The following is a 17,821-nucleotide window of genomic DNA, read 5'->3' as shown; positions in this document are numbered from 1 at the left end:
GGAAATAAATGGAAGTCTAGTAATAAAACCAGGAAACATTGTACATTCTGTGACACTTCAGCTTTGGGACTTCATTTATTTCCTCTCAGCACCTGACTTAAAAAAAACAAACACACTCCACTGCTCATCTACAAGGCTCCACTATTAGTATTGTGATCTTCTGGAGGGCACACAGCTCTGCCATTCCACTTCTGTTCGATCCCCTCTTCCAAGCCACCACTCTGCAGGACTGTCCTATGTCCTTGAGGATGGACACCTCAGCTTCCCCATCTCTTTTTTTGATCCATCAGCCCAGTATCTCTGAGTACTGCAATACAACTCTAAGTCTGTATGTTGAATTAATTTCGTTTATTCATATATAGGAAAGACAATAAAAGAATATGATAGTATACACAAGATATTTGACCCCAAGTGTCCTCTCTAGCAGACTTTCTGCTCATATTATCCATAGCAATGTCTGTGCTTTGCCTTTTCCTCCACAAAAACACAATCATCAGGATTAGGCCTTGCACTTAGGACCTAAGGCACAAGTCTCTGCCACTTGAGTCAGAGAAATCTCTATTACAGGTGTGAGGGAAGAGCAGGCAGGGGAAAACAGCTGGGGAGGGACAAGGGAGGGAGCTGTTGTCCCTGTAGATGTGCTGCCTGGGGCTTGAGTAGGCCATCTGCCATCAAAATCAGCCCCATCTCATTATTGATTTATATAATACATTGTATATATTACATAGCATATACTGATATTGGATTGATATAACATATCTGGTTGGGCTAGTCACCTTGCAAACAAGCATGAAAAAAAAAATCATGAGTTTAGGGGGGCCTCTGTCATCTGCTACTGAGTTCAGGGTATTCCAAGGGAAAACCCACATTTTAAAGGGCAGATCCAGCCTAGAAAGCCAACAAAAGACAGCAGCAGAAAGAGACTAATGGAGTCCTAAAGAAACGTCTAGAAAAACCTCTGTGTGTCTTGGCCTGCTGTGCACACTAAAAGCATCCAGAGGTAACACAATGGGTCTTCACTGGAGCCCAGAAACCTCAACTGGATCAGGTCACTCACTCTAGGCTGGAGGGGTTTGTGCCCCCCAGTCTCTTTTGGGTGTCTTGCAATAAACAAAACAATAAAAAAGCAGAAACTCCCTCTGGTTAACCTGACACTGCTTGTCTTACAAGGTCACTGCCTCACAGACCAGCACTGCTACATTTTGGCATTTTCCAGACCTTTTCTACCTTCAGGGTTTTTCATGGTTGGTTCCCAAACCACATTAAAAGAAATACAACAACTGAGCAGAGGTCACCCCAGAACCAACTCAGTGCCTTTCAATGGAAAGGGCTGCAGACAGGATGTGCATGGGACATCTCCATCCCTGGGGTCCTACTGGGTCTGTCTTCCTCCCCATGAGGAGGACAGGAGTCCTTGTCACTTCCCCAGGCTGGTGGCATGGCTCACAGCAGGCAAGACATGGCTATGATGAAGCAAAAGGGCACTTCTCTGAGCTGTTGGCAGCTGCTGATCTCTGCGCTAGCTTATGTACATTAAGGCATGAAGACCAAGTGCATAGGAAGCAGCAAGACCCTCCAGACGCCTCCAAATCAGCCCTGAGAGCTTTTCCATTGAAATGTTTCTCAAATCCTCCTCCAAGATGCCCACTGTCACTGGGGTGAGGAAGAGGAGCTTCTGGCTTTGGGTTGGCCCTGTGGACACTGCCCATCTGGTTCAAGCTGTGGGCTAAAAGACGAGTCCGTGGAAGGAGCCGGATCCACCCCCACCCGCTGCTGGGCTGCAGCCCCCGGACGAGCTGTCATCATCCTTGTCCCTGTCCAAGTCTCTCCACCACAGCGGGGATTTCGGCAAAGCAGAAATATAGGCAGCTCTGTTCCTCGCTTCTTTTTCTTGTTCCTGGAAGAAGAAAGGGGCAAAGAGAGCACAAGGATATCAGCAGATAAAAGACTCAAGTGGAGGGATGCTCCCACTATCCCTGAGCAGCCAAGAGCCTGTAAGGTTCCCCCCGGGAGCTTCCTTCAAATTAAAGTGGGGTGTGAAGTCCATGTGCTCTCGAGCTCAGCAGGAGGGATGCAACAGAAAATTGCAGCTCTTCAGTGATCAAACCTAGTCCTCCCATGTCACCCATGAGAGGGGAGGGACCCCCCAAATTGCCCCACATGCAGTGTCTCATATGTGACACTGTTCTTTGGAAAACATTGAGCTCCATCCGCTGAATTAAATCTGTTATAGTTTGTATTCCCAGCTCACCCATCTGCCCAGGCAAGCTGTGCATGCCTCATCCCTGGAAGTGTCCAAGGCCATGTTGGATGGGACTTCGAGCAACCAGGTCCAGCATAAATGGTCCTTGCCCATGGCAGAGGGGCTGGAACTGGCTGGTCTGTAAGTCCCTTCCAACCCAAATTATTCTATGATTCTATCATAAGAAGAGAAAAAGTTAAAAAAAAAGACTTTGTTTGCAATGACTCAGATGAACGTCAGGGGTGGTAGGAAGGAACAGCTAGTTACCAGTGAGTGAAGGTGGGAAGGAAAGGAAAGGGTAGAATGCAAGGAACAAGTATTTTACAATGAAGGTGGTGAGGCACTGGCACAGATTTCCCAGAGAAGCAGTAGATGCTCCACCCCAGGAACATTCAAGGTCAGGCCACATGGGGCTCTAAGCCTCTGAGTTGAAGATGTCCCTGCTCATCCTGCAGAGGAGGTGGACTAGATAGCCTTTAAAAGTCCCTTCTAAACCAACCTATTCCATCATCCTCTCTTTCCCAGGCACTTCAAAGAAAATATCATGCTAAACTTCCAGGAGCAAGTCAACCCCAAGCACGGCCACACTGTGTCTTGTACCAATCTCAGCGCCCAGTTTCACCAGAAGCCTATAACCTGCTTATATCAGTTTCATCAGAAGCCTGTAACCTGCTTATATCTGGGTACTAAAAACAAAAAGGGATTTGGCTTCAGGGAGTGGGTGGGCATCTGCAGGATTTTAAACACAGGACAGGATCCCACTGCTGCCTGGATTTGTGGGAATGTGGCTCATGAGTCAGACAGCCACAGGACCACACCCCACTGTGCACAGCAGCAGGAGTTACCTGCAAGAAGAGGATGTTATCTTTGGAAATGGCTTCCATCAAGTCCTTGTGGAGGGACGGTTCTCCATGCAGGCGGCCGGCCTCAGCCAGAGCCTCGTGCAGCAGGCAGCTCTGCTGGTCCGGCCGCTGCCGATAGAAGAGGACATAGGCAGTGTCCTTGGGGAAGAATGAGGTGACGTTGCTGACCGACTCGAAGGAGGAGAAGGAAACTCTGGTGTCATTGAAGAGGTACCACTGGATTTCAAAGTCCAGCTGTTTGTCAGAGGCTGTCTTAGGCACCCCATCCCGGGGCTGCCCGTGGGGGACGGTGTCAGTGCACTCCCTGGAGTAGCAGTAGTAGTGGCCACTCTCGGAGGAGATGCCTGAATGCACCACCACGCTGCAGAGGTCATACACAACAGTCATGAAGCCACTCCCTGGGACAGCACCATCCTTCCTATGCCGGCAAATCTCCTCAGTTTCCTCTGAAGCAACAAGGATGGGTAGCTTGAGCACCACAGGGATGGAGACATTATCCAAGATCTTCTTCCTCTTCATAGTCCGTGGGTCGAAGGAAAACCGCAGCAGTGTGAGGATGAGGTAGTGTGGACCCTCTGTCAACTCTGCCACCTTCTCAGCATCCTGCAGGGATGCACATTTCTCACAATGGTATTTATTCTCTGCTGTCAGTCTCTCTGGGGATAGAAAATAGTTGATTAAATCTGGAACAGATCTGGAGTCCTTGGGAGCACATGCCTGCTCCCTGAAAGTTGAGAGAGGGTCTTTGGCTGCATCCACCCCAACATCATTGCCACGTATGGGATTTGCTGCTTCTCCTTGTTCCTGGGAACCTAATGTTTCCACCGACACTGATGGGGCTGCATGGTCACTAGCCATGGGAGCCTTCCTTGGGATCCAGGGAGAGCCCATAAGCTGGCCTGCATTTTCTGGAGGCTCAATGAACTGTGGGCCAATTTCTTCCACTGGTAGAATAGATGTCCTCCCACACACATTCCTGTCTGATGGAGGAAAAGCCAGGGACAGGTCTGTGAAGGCTTCTTCTCGTGAGGAAACATTGAGGCACTTCAAGCAGCGGATCTTTGTCATCATTTTACCCCCAAACATCTTCTCAATCAGTGTCTTGTTTAAGTAATGATGCTCCACTGCCTGAGACGTCAAGCTGGATTCCTTGAGTTTCTGGTAGATCCTTTTTCCAGTTTTTTCCTCTTCATGCAATCTTTGGGAGGGAAGAAAAAGGCTGTGTTATGCACCAATACAACACCAAGGGACAGTTTCTAAAGTAGGGTTCCTGTTCTTCACTGCAAGTATTTAATCCCAGTTAACCTGCCTGTTCCCAGGGGTCTGATGCTGTGGGAGAAAGGTGCAAAGGAGTAGACAGAATTTGGGAACCTGAAGTCTTAATGTGTCACTGACCACATACTTCTAGAGGGATCATTGGGACACCAGAGATTTGATATTTCTAGGTAAAGGCAAAAATCAACATTTTACAGAGCAGGCTGAGTGGTTTGTCAGGTGAATTTCTAAGGTTGGTACAATTTTAGATTAGATATCAGGAAAAATCTCTTCACTGAAAGGGTGAAGGGCAGTCAGACATTGGAACAGACTGACCAAGGAAGTAGTGAAATCACTGTTCCTAGAAGTGTTAAAAATGTGTAGAGGTGGCATTTAGGGACATGATTTAGTGGTGGACTTGTTAATGGTTGGATTCAATGTGTTAATGGTTGGACTCAATGATCATAGGGGTCTTTTCCAACCTTAATGACTCTGTAATTCTATTAATTCCTTGAATCCTCAGAACAAAGGCAGAAATTTTCAAGTTGAACTAAGTTCTAACCGAACCCTTAAAATTGTCCAAACAGGGTTTCATTAGAAAGAGAATTTCATTTCAGACCAGTCTCACTATCCCAACCCTCCACTCTCCCAGCTCCTCTGGGTGTGAGGCACGTGCCCTGTTTGCATTAAACATTACACTGGGGTTTAGGGACGCCGTTGTCACCAGGCTCCAAGATCACAGCGCTTGTCACGTACCGGTCCAGCAAATACTTGAGGTACTCTGAGCAGTCCTGCTGAGCTCCAGGGGTGAACCAGGGCGGCCAGGAGGCAGAGAGGAAGCTCTCAGGGGAGATGGCAGGTCGCTGGCAGCAACACAGAAGAAATGCATTTAATTCTAGCGATTTTTCCTCAATTCACAAAGTGGGATAGAGAGGGGAGAGGAGTGTTATTTTGGCTGGTTCACTGGGAGCAGTGTTCTGTGCCTGATAAAGTCCCTTTTTTCCCCCTGCAAAAGGCTAATCCCAGGGCACAGGAAGACCTTCTTGATTTGCTGCAAACCAGGATGGCAAGGATGAATTTCAGACATTATTTTACATATACTACTATAAAATAAACACATGGATATGTGTTATTTATATGTTTATCCTTCAATTTTTAAATGGTTTATTAGCCTGATCCAGATAATTCTACTTAATTCAGCCTGAATTTAATTTGCTGCTCCATTTAATTTGATCAGGATCTCTCTACTAAATCCTTTCATAAAACAAAACAAAACAAAAACAAAAACAAAAAAACACAAACAACCCCAAAAGACCACTAAACTTGCACCCAACATTCTGATCACTGCAGGCAGGTAATCTGTGTTATCAGATAATGCAATTGGTGTCATTAGGAAGCAGATCATTAATTAACATGGAAAAAAGAACCCATCTTTAGCAAAAAAGTAGCTTCAAGAACAACCAAAAGGAAATTAACAGGAAACTAACAATCAGCTACACAACAAGCAAATAAGTTTCTGTACTTGCTCATCACAGAACACAGACACCCTAACTTGCCATCAAAACCTAGACTCTTCTATGGCCAAATATTAAATTTAACAGGATGTCTATATATCCCCCCAGGTCATCTGTGGTGACATAATACCACAATGCTACCAGCGAACTATGCCTGTCAAGCCTTGGGAAATGAAAAGCCTCAATGACTTTCTACACAGCAAGGGAAAAATTCACTGACTTTTTTCAAGAGAGGAATTAAATATAACCTAGCAGTATCTCCAGGAGTCCATTAAATTTCACATTTTTCATGGAAATATTTACAATTAGTTTAAGGGTGTTACTTGTAAAGCAATTTTCAGTGATTGCTACTGCTTTGCTGGGCAGCAGTGGGACAAGTGAGCTGCTCCAGTCTTCTCTCTTGCTGCACAGCAAGAAACAAAGCCTCTGCTTCACACCACCAGGCTTCTGACACAGCTGACCACAGATGTAAACTATTACCTAATAGACTTCATTGTCAAAACCATAAGCTATGACATCAGCCCAGCCCAAGCAGACCACAAGTTAAAGACAGGCAGCCTGGTGTGAACATAGCCCTCTTTAATGGGTGATAGGAGTTTCCCTCCACCTCTCCCAAAATTAGCCTCCTTCATATAAACAAAATTTGTCCCATTACAAAAACCCACCAAGACCCACAGCTTCTTATCAGCACATTAGAGCCAGCAGGAAGCAACTTGGAGACGAGCCTTTCCGCAGCCGACAGTCCAAACAAATAACTAAAACATGAAATAATTACCTGACTGTGCTCCAAAAATGCAAAGAGCCACTGGAGCTTTGTCATCAGGGGCTGGGAGTTGCCCTCACTTAAATTCAACACTGAATGCCGAAAGCTGTGGAAGAAAAGCAGAGATGCAATCTGTGAGATGGAAAATCAGTGTGAGACACTCAAGGCTGGTGTGAAAAGCAACCCCTGGAGCAGTCTTGAACAGGAGCAAGAGGGGAAAAACTCACTCTGAAGCCATGAAAAGAGACTGGATGATGCTGTTCATGTAGCAAGTGTTTCCCAAGTTAATTAACCCAATCTTTCCTGTCTCTGATTTAGATGCCAGGCGTGGGTAGAAGCAGGCCAGCTCATTCTTCTGGGAGGTCCAAGCATTTTGTCCCAAGAGGTGTTTAATCCTGTCTTCATTAGGAATCGGGAGAGCCTTGGAAAAAGATATCTGTGTTACAAATCATTATCTGTCCTCACACGGGAAGCTGAGGGGCAGACACTGATCTCTTCTCTCTGGTGACCAGTGACAGGGCACAAGAAAACAGAGTGAAGCTGTGTCCGGGGAGGTTTAGGCGATATTAGGAAAAGTGTCCAGCACGAGGTGACTGGACACTGGAACAAGGTTTCCCAGGGAATTTGTCATGCCACCAAGCCAAGAAGCATTTGGACAATGCTCTCAGGCACCTGGTACGATTCCTGTCCTGTGCAGGGTCAGAGGTTGAACTCTATGATCCTTGTGGGTCCCTTCCAACTCAGGGTATTCTATGATCCTATGACTGATCTTTTCCCATGAAGAATTAGTAATGGGCAACTGCAAAACTCCTCTGCTAAAGGCATTCACACAATTAATTTTGCCTGCTTTTCACATGAACCTGCCTCCATGCACAGAAGAGTTTATCTGTTTGTATTAGTTCTTTAGAGGCATTTCAGAATAAAGTTATAGCTAAAACCTACAGGCACCATCAGGACTGCTGCAGGCCACCATTAGAGAAGTAATTTCCTTCAACCTGCCCACACAGGGCTCAGACTCAGAATTTTAATCCCCTTCCTTCTACCACCATCTGAGGTGTTGAGGTCAGGACATCCCTATGAATGGGACAATTCCTCTATTCTAGCTACTGACAAAGATGCCATTTCCATATGGAAAGCAGTAAAATGACTGAGAAGGGCGTGACTTACTTTTATTGCTTCTAGGACGGGTTCATAGAGGTCGGGGAATCCTGAGAAGCGGAAGAACATACAGTGGATGAGCTCGGCCAGCTGCTCCAGGGAGCTGGTTGCAGAATTGGAGTCCTCCTTCTTCAAGGAGGCCACCAGCCTGGGGATGTGAGGGAGCAGCTGGAAAAGAAAAATTCACTACAGAAATTACTCCACATTATTCACAGAATTTTAATACATTTAGGAGAATGAAATTCACCTGCAGGCAGAAAAGATCATGAACAGGAGTTGACATCAGTGCCACTCTAGACTTCATCCTTCACCCTTTGAACTCAACAGCAACTCTCTTGTTGATTTTGGCAACATTAGAGGGTTTTCTGTTGCATGACACCTGCAGGTTTGTGTTGCTGCTTTGCTGAGATGCAATTGCCATTCTTTAGTCTCCCCTAAATCCCACACTCACGGTGGGAAGGATATACTGACTGCCAAGTGCAGGGATTTAAACCTGCAAGGTAATGGAATTATCCTAAAAGAAATGTTGTCTGCTGTGCTCTGTGTTGTTTTATACTGAATACACTGAACTGGAATTGATACGGTGGTATGGATGGCATCAGGCATATAAACAGCACGGTCTTTATTTTGCTTTCAGCTCAAAAACATAAAAATGCACAAGCAAATGCAAATGCAAATAATGCAGATGATCCATTGCTCACGGGCACCCTCTGCTGACCCTGCAGCTGCACACAGAATTAATAAACTATTTCCAACCCTGCAGATGTGCTAGAGTAACCCAGGCACTTACACAACCTTTTTCATATTTATATTTTGTGCTATTTTTAGCCCAGTGTAATCCTGGAGAAAAGTATCAGGACCCCTGTCCAGCCATTTCCAGGTCCTCTCTTCCTCCCTTGGTCTTCTTCTCTTTTTCTTTCCCTTCAAAATGTTGAGATTTTAATTATTTCCCTTCCAATAGGAAAGATTGTTGGGGAAGATCAATTGCAGAACCTTTTTATACATCAGAAATTTTCCAAGCTGTGATGTGAACAATTCTCAAAACCCTTCCAAAGTGCCAGGGCAAACAAAAAAAGAAATGGTTTGGCCCTGTCAGGTTTTGGGTTTTTTAAATAAAGGAGGAAAGTATGCTTATGGACTACAGATGGAATCTTCAAGCCAGGAGCAACTCACAGCTTTTGGAGAATTTAAAAATTTGATGTCCAACTGAAGACAACACATTTGAATTACTCTATCTTCAGAAAGCAAAGAGTTTCTCAAGAAATTCAGGTTCCTTCAAAGTATCTCCAGCTGAGGAATGAAAAAACATCAGTTGAAAATGTTGGCAGTGTTGCTTTTTTCCAGCCTTACATGTTTATTCTGAGAACTTCAGGTGAAAAGCCAAATATAAGGGCTTTAACCAGAAAGTACAAAATCAAACATTAATAGGAGTAATTTTTCATCTCTGCATTTATTAGTTCAATCACTACAAGCATGCTTTTGCCTTCAGCCTCACTTTTTAAATTCAGTGTTCAACACCAGCAGGATGCAGAGCTGTGCCTTAGCGCCAACAGCAAAATAAACTATAAAATATCACTGTGAAAATGAAAAGTGGATATTCAAATGTTGCCAAAAGGGGTTTTTCTTTTAACAGAATTTGTGTAGTGAATTGTTCTGATCCAGTTTTCGTGTCTTGCTGCACTGATGTACAAACCTTTCAAAGATGACCCACAACTTAAAGAAATGGGTGCCAAGTGTTGGTGACAATTTAAAGTCACATGTGGGATGGGGCCACTGAGCCCAACAGACAGTGAGGCACCTCTTTAGGAAAAGCAAGGGCTGGTTAATAATGCATTCCCTGCCCTCCACAGCGAGGGCCCTCCGAGATGTTCTCAATGCAAAGGCTCCCCCAGATGCACTCCAAAGCCAGAGTGGCAACATCTGCCACATGTGAGGTTCCCTGCTGCCCCACAGCAGGGTTACACTCAGGACAGTGGCCTCATCCCAGTGCCAGACACAGCCTTACCAAGTGAAATGCCTCGTGGGAGTGCTGGAAGCTCAGCAGCATGTACTGCAGGACAGACAGAGCCCCCTCCCTCACAATGGGGTACAGCAGCTTGGAGAAGACCTAGTGGAGGAGAAAAAAAAAAAGCAAATGAGAAGGCAGGATGGCACTACAACCAGCAGGAGAAGGAAAGAGCAGGAAACAAGCACTAGGCATCTACCATGGCTGCTGGTCTCTTCCTACTCCATGCTGGATGTTGAAGCAAGCAGCCTGTAACTAGGTCTCCAGTCATCTCCTGTCCTAAGTATTGGCTCAGGGCACCCTTAAAAATACTCTGTGTGTTATCCTCACCCTTTCAGCCTTGTGTAATGTCTCTATGACAGTGCTGCATCTCCATATCTCCTCATGAAAAAACTATGCAAGCACAGCAGAATGCTAGATTTTCTAGAACATGCCTCAATTTATTCATATATTTGGAACTTTATCACTAACATTTCAGACAAAGAGATAAAACGCAAGTATATTTTTCAAGGGCTACATAATAATATTTATTCTACTTTACAAAAAATACCTGTATACCCTCTACTGTTGTCAGATCATAACTTCCAAGGGTTTCCAAATATCACATGTTATTTTATGGGCTGTGTCCCTTTCCTATGTATTAACAATGAAAGGAAAGAAAGAAAAGCCAGAGATGCTTGGCTGCTGTCCCATTGCTCAATGCACTTGAGGGATCACAAAGACAAATGCAGGTATTGAAAATGCTCCAATACTGATAATTTTAAAACTACAGTATCATTTAGGTGAGAAAATACCTCTAAAATCATTGAGCCCAACTGTAAACCCAGCACTGCCAAGCCCACCACAAAAACATGTCCCAAGAACATAGTAGCTTCTATGATGACTTCTTCTGGTGGCTCAGCCAGGTGTTATCCCCATTATTCTAAGGAGGGGAGTGTAGGACCACAGTATGGAAAAAGTTATGAAATAGTGAATAGTTCCAGTGCTTGATTACAGTTTTCAGAGAGGGCAAGTACTCACTGCTGAAACAGGTGATGGCAATGGCAGTGGTGGCTTTATCTACACTAATAAATGAATGAAACCAGGGCACAGGCTTTAGAACTGACCTGTGACTGTGCAGACTATTAATACTCTCACTGAGATGTACTTTACCTGAGCCAGCCAGCAATGACCCAGGCTTGGTCAAAGGACAGAATGTCACATTCCCAAAAGCAAGTTTTACAAGAGCTTCATAGTTTGGGAAGGAGAGTGTTTGACTGGTTTGAAAATCCTTGGCTACTTTATTTCATAACCTTTAAGATATCAGTACCTCTGCAGACCACAACCTGCAGAATCCCAGGTTGTTCTGGAGAACATCATTCCTAGCTGCAAAATCAGTATCCCTTAGGACAGCAAACTCTTTTTTTCTCTGCACATCTCATCTTGTCATTTGAAAGGCAAGCTGATATTTCAGCTGCAAGATGGTATTTCTGTGGTTCACATTCACATTTAAAAGAGCCAACTGACCTTTTCTATTTTTGAAAGAGTGACTTCAATCAAGATGCTGAACTTTTTCACTGCAGCCAAACCCTTCAGCAGAGCAATGATCCACTTGTCTATGTTCTTCCCCAGGGGCCAGGACACCCAGTCAATCATCCTGAAATGAAACACAAGCTCTTAAATAAATTTAATGCACATATTGTAAAAGTCAAGTTCCACTCTGGATCAAACCTCCTCCAAACTGGTGTCCAGTCACTGGGATGAGACAGACTCTTCACAAGACATTTCACATGTTATTCAAAGAACAACAGAGTCTGAAGTAGAAATACCACAATGTCACCATCACACGGTGGTTTATCAGAGGATCAGGCTCAAGTCTGAGTAAAGTGGGGATTTTTTCAAAAAAATTTAGTCTAGTCAAGTTCAAGTGTTTAAATCTGGTGCAGTGCTCTATACACTACTCACATGAGGATTTGATTGAGGTCTCTGCACTGTCACCATTAGAAAACAAATTATACTGGTTTGATCTCTGCATTGTTGCTGGTAAGGAAAAAAACACTCAGATTCATATCTTTTAGTCCTCTGTGTGGGAAACATTGATTTCCAAAAACATATTAAAAAAACTCCACCTGGAAACTCTAATAGAAGCTTGAATGTCACAGGTAAAAAATTTCATTTCTAGCCACTCAACCAACATGTGGTCAAGTTTCTGCAAGAAGTAAGTGCTTTACACAAGTTTCTCTTAAAACAATAACATAAGTTTAAGTGATGACAGATTTTTTTCTGTTTAAATTTAATGCTAACCAGGAAGTAAGACTTGGGATCTCCAAGCATCAAACTTTGCTGATCATTTCAGTACCTTTGATTTGAAGATACCCCAGACCTTCAGGCTACACCTCAGTTCAGCTACCTTACCCAGTCAGTTCCCTTTGCTTATAAATTTGTATCTCATGCAAAATAAAAGAAGGGAAGATAGACCACTACTAGGCAAAGAGTGGGAATTAGTGAAGTTTACAAGAAACTGGAAAAATTAAAGTCTAGTCAGTAAAAAAACCTTGAAAAGCAGAATGTGCTGGGATGCTGAAAAATAATAAAAGTCAAGCCAAGTTGGATAATAAAGCAAATGCCAGAGAAGATTGCACAGACATTTGCACCAGAGGAGAACAAGGAAAGCCACGCAATCTCTGTATGTGAAGATGCACAGCTGTCAGGCATCATCAACACAAGAGGAAGATCAAGGAGTCACAAGGAAGACGCTGAGGATTAGAAATGTAGAATTGGAAGGAAATGTATTGATTCAAAAGGCATGCAAGGCACTAGAAATGGAGGCTACAGGAACTCATCTGCTTGAAGACAACCAGGCAGATACCACATGACTACAAGTTCCCAGTGTAACAGCAGCCATGGAAAGGACCATCACCACCTGTGGTGCAGAAGGAAAGGTGCTCTCCATAGCAAAACAAAGACACCCCAGGCTGTGGTCAGGCTGCCATGATGAACATGGTCACAAACACCACTATCTGTGCCCAAGACCAATGAACTGTGTGGAAGGAACCTGTTCAGGTGGTAGGAGAAATGAAGAACACTTCCTGCAAGAAAAGCTTAAAATAACCTGGCTTGTTTAGCACAGCCATGAGAAAGCAGAGATGGGAAGGGACTGCTCTTCCTGCACATATTGAAGGAATAAACACCAGGGAGGCAAAAGATATTTCAGCTATTTCTGTTGGCATAAGATCAAATGAACTGTAAGATGTCCAGAAATACACACAGACTGGCTGTTAGAAGAGAGATTTGACCCACTAAAGCAACCCAGTGGTGGAAGAGCTGTGAAAGAACAGCAGTGGGAACTTTGTCCTGCTTTTAGGAGCAGAGCTGAACACTCATGAAAGGGATCTGTAATGTCAACGCTATAAAGCAGGGAGATGGATCCAGAGATTCAAAGGTACGTTTTCTCCCTATCTTCTTTAAAAAGGCATAAAATAACCTTATTTACTTGAAGCTATACTTTGTCAGCACTGGTGGCTAAGTTACAGTGCTGCCCGTGTTGCTATAGTAGGAAGAAATTACATTTTTAATTTACATTGCACTATCCACAAATATTTTAGTAGTGATGATCCTAATTTGATAAAGGAGTCATTGATTTGGTATGCTAAACTTTTAAAAGCCTAGACCTTGATGTCCAGAGGCAGCATGTGCCTGCATAGCTGTGTGACAGTAGATGCCTTCTGCATCTGGACCTGGGCTCTTTGGAACAGATACATCCCCAGGAAAAAAAAAAATAAAACCCGAATCTATGAGTACCTCTGACATCACAGATGCACAATAACAGCGTTTATCTAAAAATGGACAAACTCTGTAAAAGAGATTGTGGTGTACACTTATGCCAGCAGGTGACAGCCTTGCTTTTTTTATCACCACTTGTTCTTTACATGCTTGACCAGAAGCTCTACACAAATACAGTTTATTCCCCTCCTACTCTCAAAGCCAAACTTTGGAAGAAAACACTTCTGCATGCAACCAGTTTGTCAGGGATACTAAGCTAAAAGATCTTCAGTTTGTACATTTTCCTTTGGTTTTTCTAGGCATGGAGCAGACATATCAAACAGCCTGTGGTCATGCTGGTTTTGGGACACCTACCTGCCATAAACATGCTGCCAAAACTTCAACATTTCTCCTAAATTATATTAATTACATTTTGCAGGCTCTGACTAATTATTTACTCCCTCTCCTGCATGACAAAGACTGTTTTAAGGAATGATGCAATTGATTTGGCACCCTCTGTATTTAGACAATGGCATTCTAAGATTCATCTGGATATTGCAGCAACAACTGTCCAGAAGGAGAAGAAGATGGAGAAGAGAGTTAGGAACTGAACTGATAACTTCATATTTTGTCTTGGGTTGCTCTGGACTCTGGGAAAACCATGACCTTCCTTAGCAAGTCAAAGAGAAATAACTCCTTTCTACATACATAAACTTCCCATCGGGAATAACATGTTTCTGTCATGTAACCTTATTGGGAAGGACATGCAAATCCTGTAATAAGAAGAGGAAAAAAGATGCAAAAAAGAGGAGAAAAAGAAAAAAGTGAGATCAAGTCAGAGCAGCTCCCTTGTGTTAAGTGCACACACCACTGCATGTGAATATCATCTATTTAAATGGAGACCTCTAAGGAAAACATGGATTAAAGACAGAATCATGGAATGACTTAGGCTGGAAAATACCCTCAAGGTTATTGAAGATACACCTCAGTAAGTGCAGAGCAAGGCACTGGAGCACAGAAAAGCTGTAGGACTTGGACATAAGAGTGCAAAGAAGACCTGGTGATGCCAAAGAGGGCACTGGTGCTTCAAAGACCAGGTCTGGCATGTCAGGTAGCCTTTCACCTACACTCATCATCATGCGACTGGTGGCTTAAGAAGATACCCTCTGAAGGGGGACAGAGATCATAATGAAATCCTGAAAAGGAGATTTTTGGGAAGAAAAAGGCTTTAAAAGTTTCAGGGGGAAAAAAATCAGATGTTTTCAACACAGCCTATATTGGACATCCATAATGCAATTTATTTCTAAGAAAATAAACTAAATTAAATCAAACACATATAATAATCACCATAATCATAATAAAAGCTACTCTTTATTCTAGTTCTCTAGGACCTCAGGGCTAGAAGAAATTATACAGAAGTTTTCTTTTTCCCTACACACTCCTCACCAAGCAGCACCAGCCAAGCTGCTTGAGATAAAACCACACAGAGCATTTCTCCAAACTGAGTTAAAGCTTTCACTCCCACAGCCTCTCCCACCTGCCAATGGCCATCATCATTTGCACATCAGTGATGCTGTCATCATTGGTGAGGTTTCTTATGACGCCATCCATGAGCTCCAGAGGGACAAACTGAACCACACTGGCCAAGGCATTGGAGGGCGCTTCCTGCTCCTCTGCAAGACAGGGGTGAGCCCCAGAAATGAAGATGTTAGTTCACAGGAAAACCAGGCACACTAGGTCATTTATTGTCCTAAAAAACAAATAATTTCTGCCCACAAGAAATAAGATCATAGAATTGTTTAGGTTGGAAAAGCTTTCTATGATCATGTCCAACCCTTAACCCAGCATTGCCAAGTCCACCACTAAACCACATCCCCACATGCCACACCTACACATCATGGAGCAGATACTGAGCTGCTGCCAATGAGCAGTGTAGAGTCCATCATTGGCTGTGCTAGGAGGAAAATTCCCCAGATCACAGTGCAACAAATAATGAAGCTGGATCTTAGCAGATGGCTGTTCCCTGAAGCCATATGTAGCCCCAAGGGAGGAAAAGATTACAGGCATGTGTTTGGCCCCACCCAGGCACCAAATTTCTTCTGCTTGCTCTCTTTTTACTAAATACTGCAAATAATTGCAAAAGGATGCAAGGATGCAACTGCAATATTTCCTGCCTGGAAATGGGCCTGCTTCCAGTGGATAAGGCTGTCATACTGAAAACCCCATCTCCTGTAGTCTTAGGAATAGCTAAAGGAGGAGCTCACCAGCCTTTCATGGCACTGGTACCTCCCAAAAACCTTCTGAAACCCCCCACAATAACCTAAAGGCCCCAGAAGTTGGATAAATATTGTCTGTCTCACCCTTAGATGCAACCACCCTTCAGACAGTCAGCAGGGCTTCATACCTCTAGGTCAGTGAGAAATAACTGCTTAGCTTTATCCCTAGTATCTGGTAGGGAGCTGGCTGTGGGGCACCACAAAGTCAGCCGAAAGAGAGGGCATTCCTAAAAGCTCTCAAGTTCCACTCCAACAAGCTGCAGATGCTTTCCCTTAAGCCCAGCTGATGCTGGAAAGTGCTGAACACAAATTTGTTCTGCAAATGCTTTGATCCTGTTAACAGCTCCTGTCTGCAGACTATCTCTGGTTTCAGGGTGATATTGTTTTCCCAGCTCAGAGCCCTGGTAACTTTTAGAGATGCTTGTCTATTATATTTCATCTGTGGCTGCATTTCTGTAGTGGATGAAAACCCTGAAAGATGTCAAACTAATTGAGTTGGACTTCATCAGAGCCAACATTTACATTCCCAGCCTTTTTATAATCATTATTTTTAAATTACCTGTTGAAGAAATTATAGTGAACAGTTCTTTCAAAGAGGGCAGGATGGCTGAGGTCTGAGTCCTCCAGATTCTCTGCAGAAGACCACTCACTTTGTTCACCTGCTCCAAAAACTCCATGATCTCCTCTTCTCCCTCGGAGACGCACTGGAACTGCCCGATGCAGCGGATCAGCTGCTGACAGAACAGGAGCTGGTGTTTTCCTGTGGGAATGCACTGGGGATGCTGCGTTAGGAGTTTGCTGATCTTCGCACACTGCTTGGGGCTGGGCCTCTCGCAGACCTTCCGGAGCACCTCGATCCTCAGTAAGCTGAAGATGCTGTTTGCTGATGGGCTTTCCAGGACAAACTGCAGTCCCAGCTGGATATAATCAAGTACATAATGGCTTCTCTTCCCCAGAGGTCCATAGCCTTCCTGGAGGAGACTCAGCAGGAAGCGGACATTGAAGAACTCCTCAAATTCCTCTGGGTGATAGTGGCCATAGACCTCCAAAACCTCTTTCCCAATCTCTCTTTTATACTTGGTGTCCCCAGTGAGATAAAGCTTGGTGGACAGCTCCAGCATGGACCAGCACTGCTCGCTGTCCATGGGCTGCTTCGCCGCCTCGATGACGCGCCTCACAAGCCCTTGTTTCACGTTGTTGGGGTAAGAGGACATCACTACAGCTTCCAGTATCTTATCCATCTCTGCTCCCTGCTCCTAAAAGAGAGGGACACAGCAGCAGGTTAGTTCAAGGAGGGTCTGCTGAGCTTTTAAGCCCAAGCTGGGGCAAGGAAGGTCAAAAAAGCAGAGCTATTTGGAACCACTCTGAAGAGGATAATCCTTGTGGCTTTTTCATGTAGCATTCAGAAAAGTTTCCACTCTGGTGATATTTGACTGAGACTATAGCCCCCAAACAGAATGAATATAAAAAAGATACAGAACTTCTTCTGGTTAATCACACATCTGAACACTTTTGTCTTGCAAACAACCAAGTACAGACCACAGAAGGGATAAATGGGGAATTAAGGGAGCCAAGGTCTTACAGTGGTATCTGCTGGCTCAGGTGTCCTCAACAGGCAGAGATGGTCCCAATGATTGTCTTCACATTCAGGAAGGAGAGAAAAGGCCTGGGAAGCAGAGGTGGGACTGCAGCTTCTCTGTGCAATGGCAGGGGTGTTTGTTTAACATTTACACCGTGCTGCCAGCCACTCCATCTGAGTGGTGCAGTCTTGGCTGCTCCCCAGGGACCTGCCGCATTTGTATGCGGGACCAAAGCGAGCGGGGAGAGAAACTGCAGAGTCAGGCAAAGTTTCCCATTTGTCACAGCCTGAATTCACCAGTAATAAGGCATTACAGAAGAGTTTAAAAAAAACAAGGAATTCCCAAGGAAAAGCTCAGAATAACATTTATAACCAATTGTTGGATGCACCAAAAAAAAATCCAAGAAAAGCCAACAAAAACCAAAC

At 44.2% G+C, this 17,821-nt stretch overlaps 1 protein-coding gene across 2 annotated transcripts in view; it reads right to left on the bottom strand.

Annotated features, from left to right (window-relative positions):
* Nucleotides 1-333: 333 nt before the first annotated feature.
* USP35 (ubiquitin specific peptidase 35) overlaps nt 334-17,821 on the bottom strand; it is a 26,148-nt gene continuing 8,660 nt past the window's right edge. The window contains exons 1-11 of one of the 2 annotated variants that reach the window (XM_077781301.2): nt 17,399-17,527; nt 16,376-17,072; nt 15,078-15,213; nt 11,306-11,435; nt 9,800-9,901; nt 7,804-7,962; nt 6,864-7,057; nt 6,649-6,742; nt 5,116-5,222; nt 3,088-4,303; nt 1,576-1,897 (exon numbers count right to left, since the gene is read on the bottom strand). In XM_077781301.2, coding sequence (XP_077637427.2) covers nt 1,727-1,897; nt 3,088-4,303; nt 5,116-5,222; nt 6,649-6,742; nt 6,864-7,057; nt 7,804-7,962; nt 9,800-9,901; nt 11,306-11,435; nt 15,078-15,213; nt 16,376-17,057 — 2,991 coding nt within the window. In that variant the 5' untranslated portion in view covers nt 17,058-17,072; nt 17,399-17,527 and the 3' untranslated portion in view covers nt 1,576-1,726. Of the gene's footprint in view, nt 1,898-3,087; nt 4,304-5,115; nt 5,223-6,648; nt 6,743-6,863; nt 7,058-7,803; nt 7,963-9,799; nt 9,902-11,305; nt 11,436-15,077; nt 15,214-16,375; nt 17,073-17,398; nt 17,528-17,821 lie in introns of those variants that run through there. The other variant, XM_021533852.4, reaches the window with a different exon arrangement.

Source organism: Lonchura striata, chromosome 1 (assembly GCF_050655825.1).
Source record: "Lonchura striata isolate lonStrDom1 chromosome 1, ASM5065582v1, whole genome shotgun sequence".
NCBI lineage: Eukaryota > Metazoa > Chordata > Aves > Passeriformes > Estrildidae > Lonchura > Lonchura striata.
This window is presented reverse-complemented; position numbering and strand designations above follow the sequence as displayed.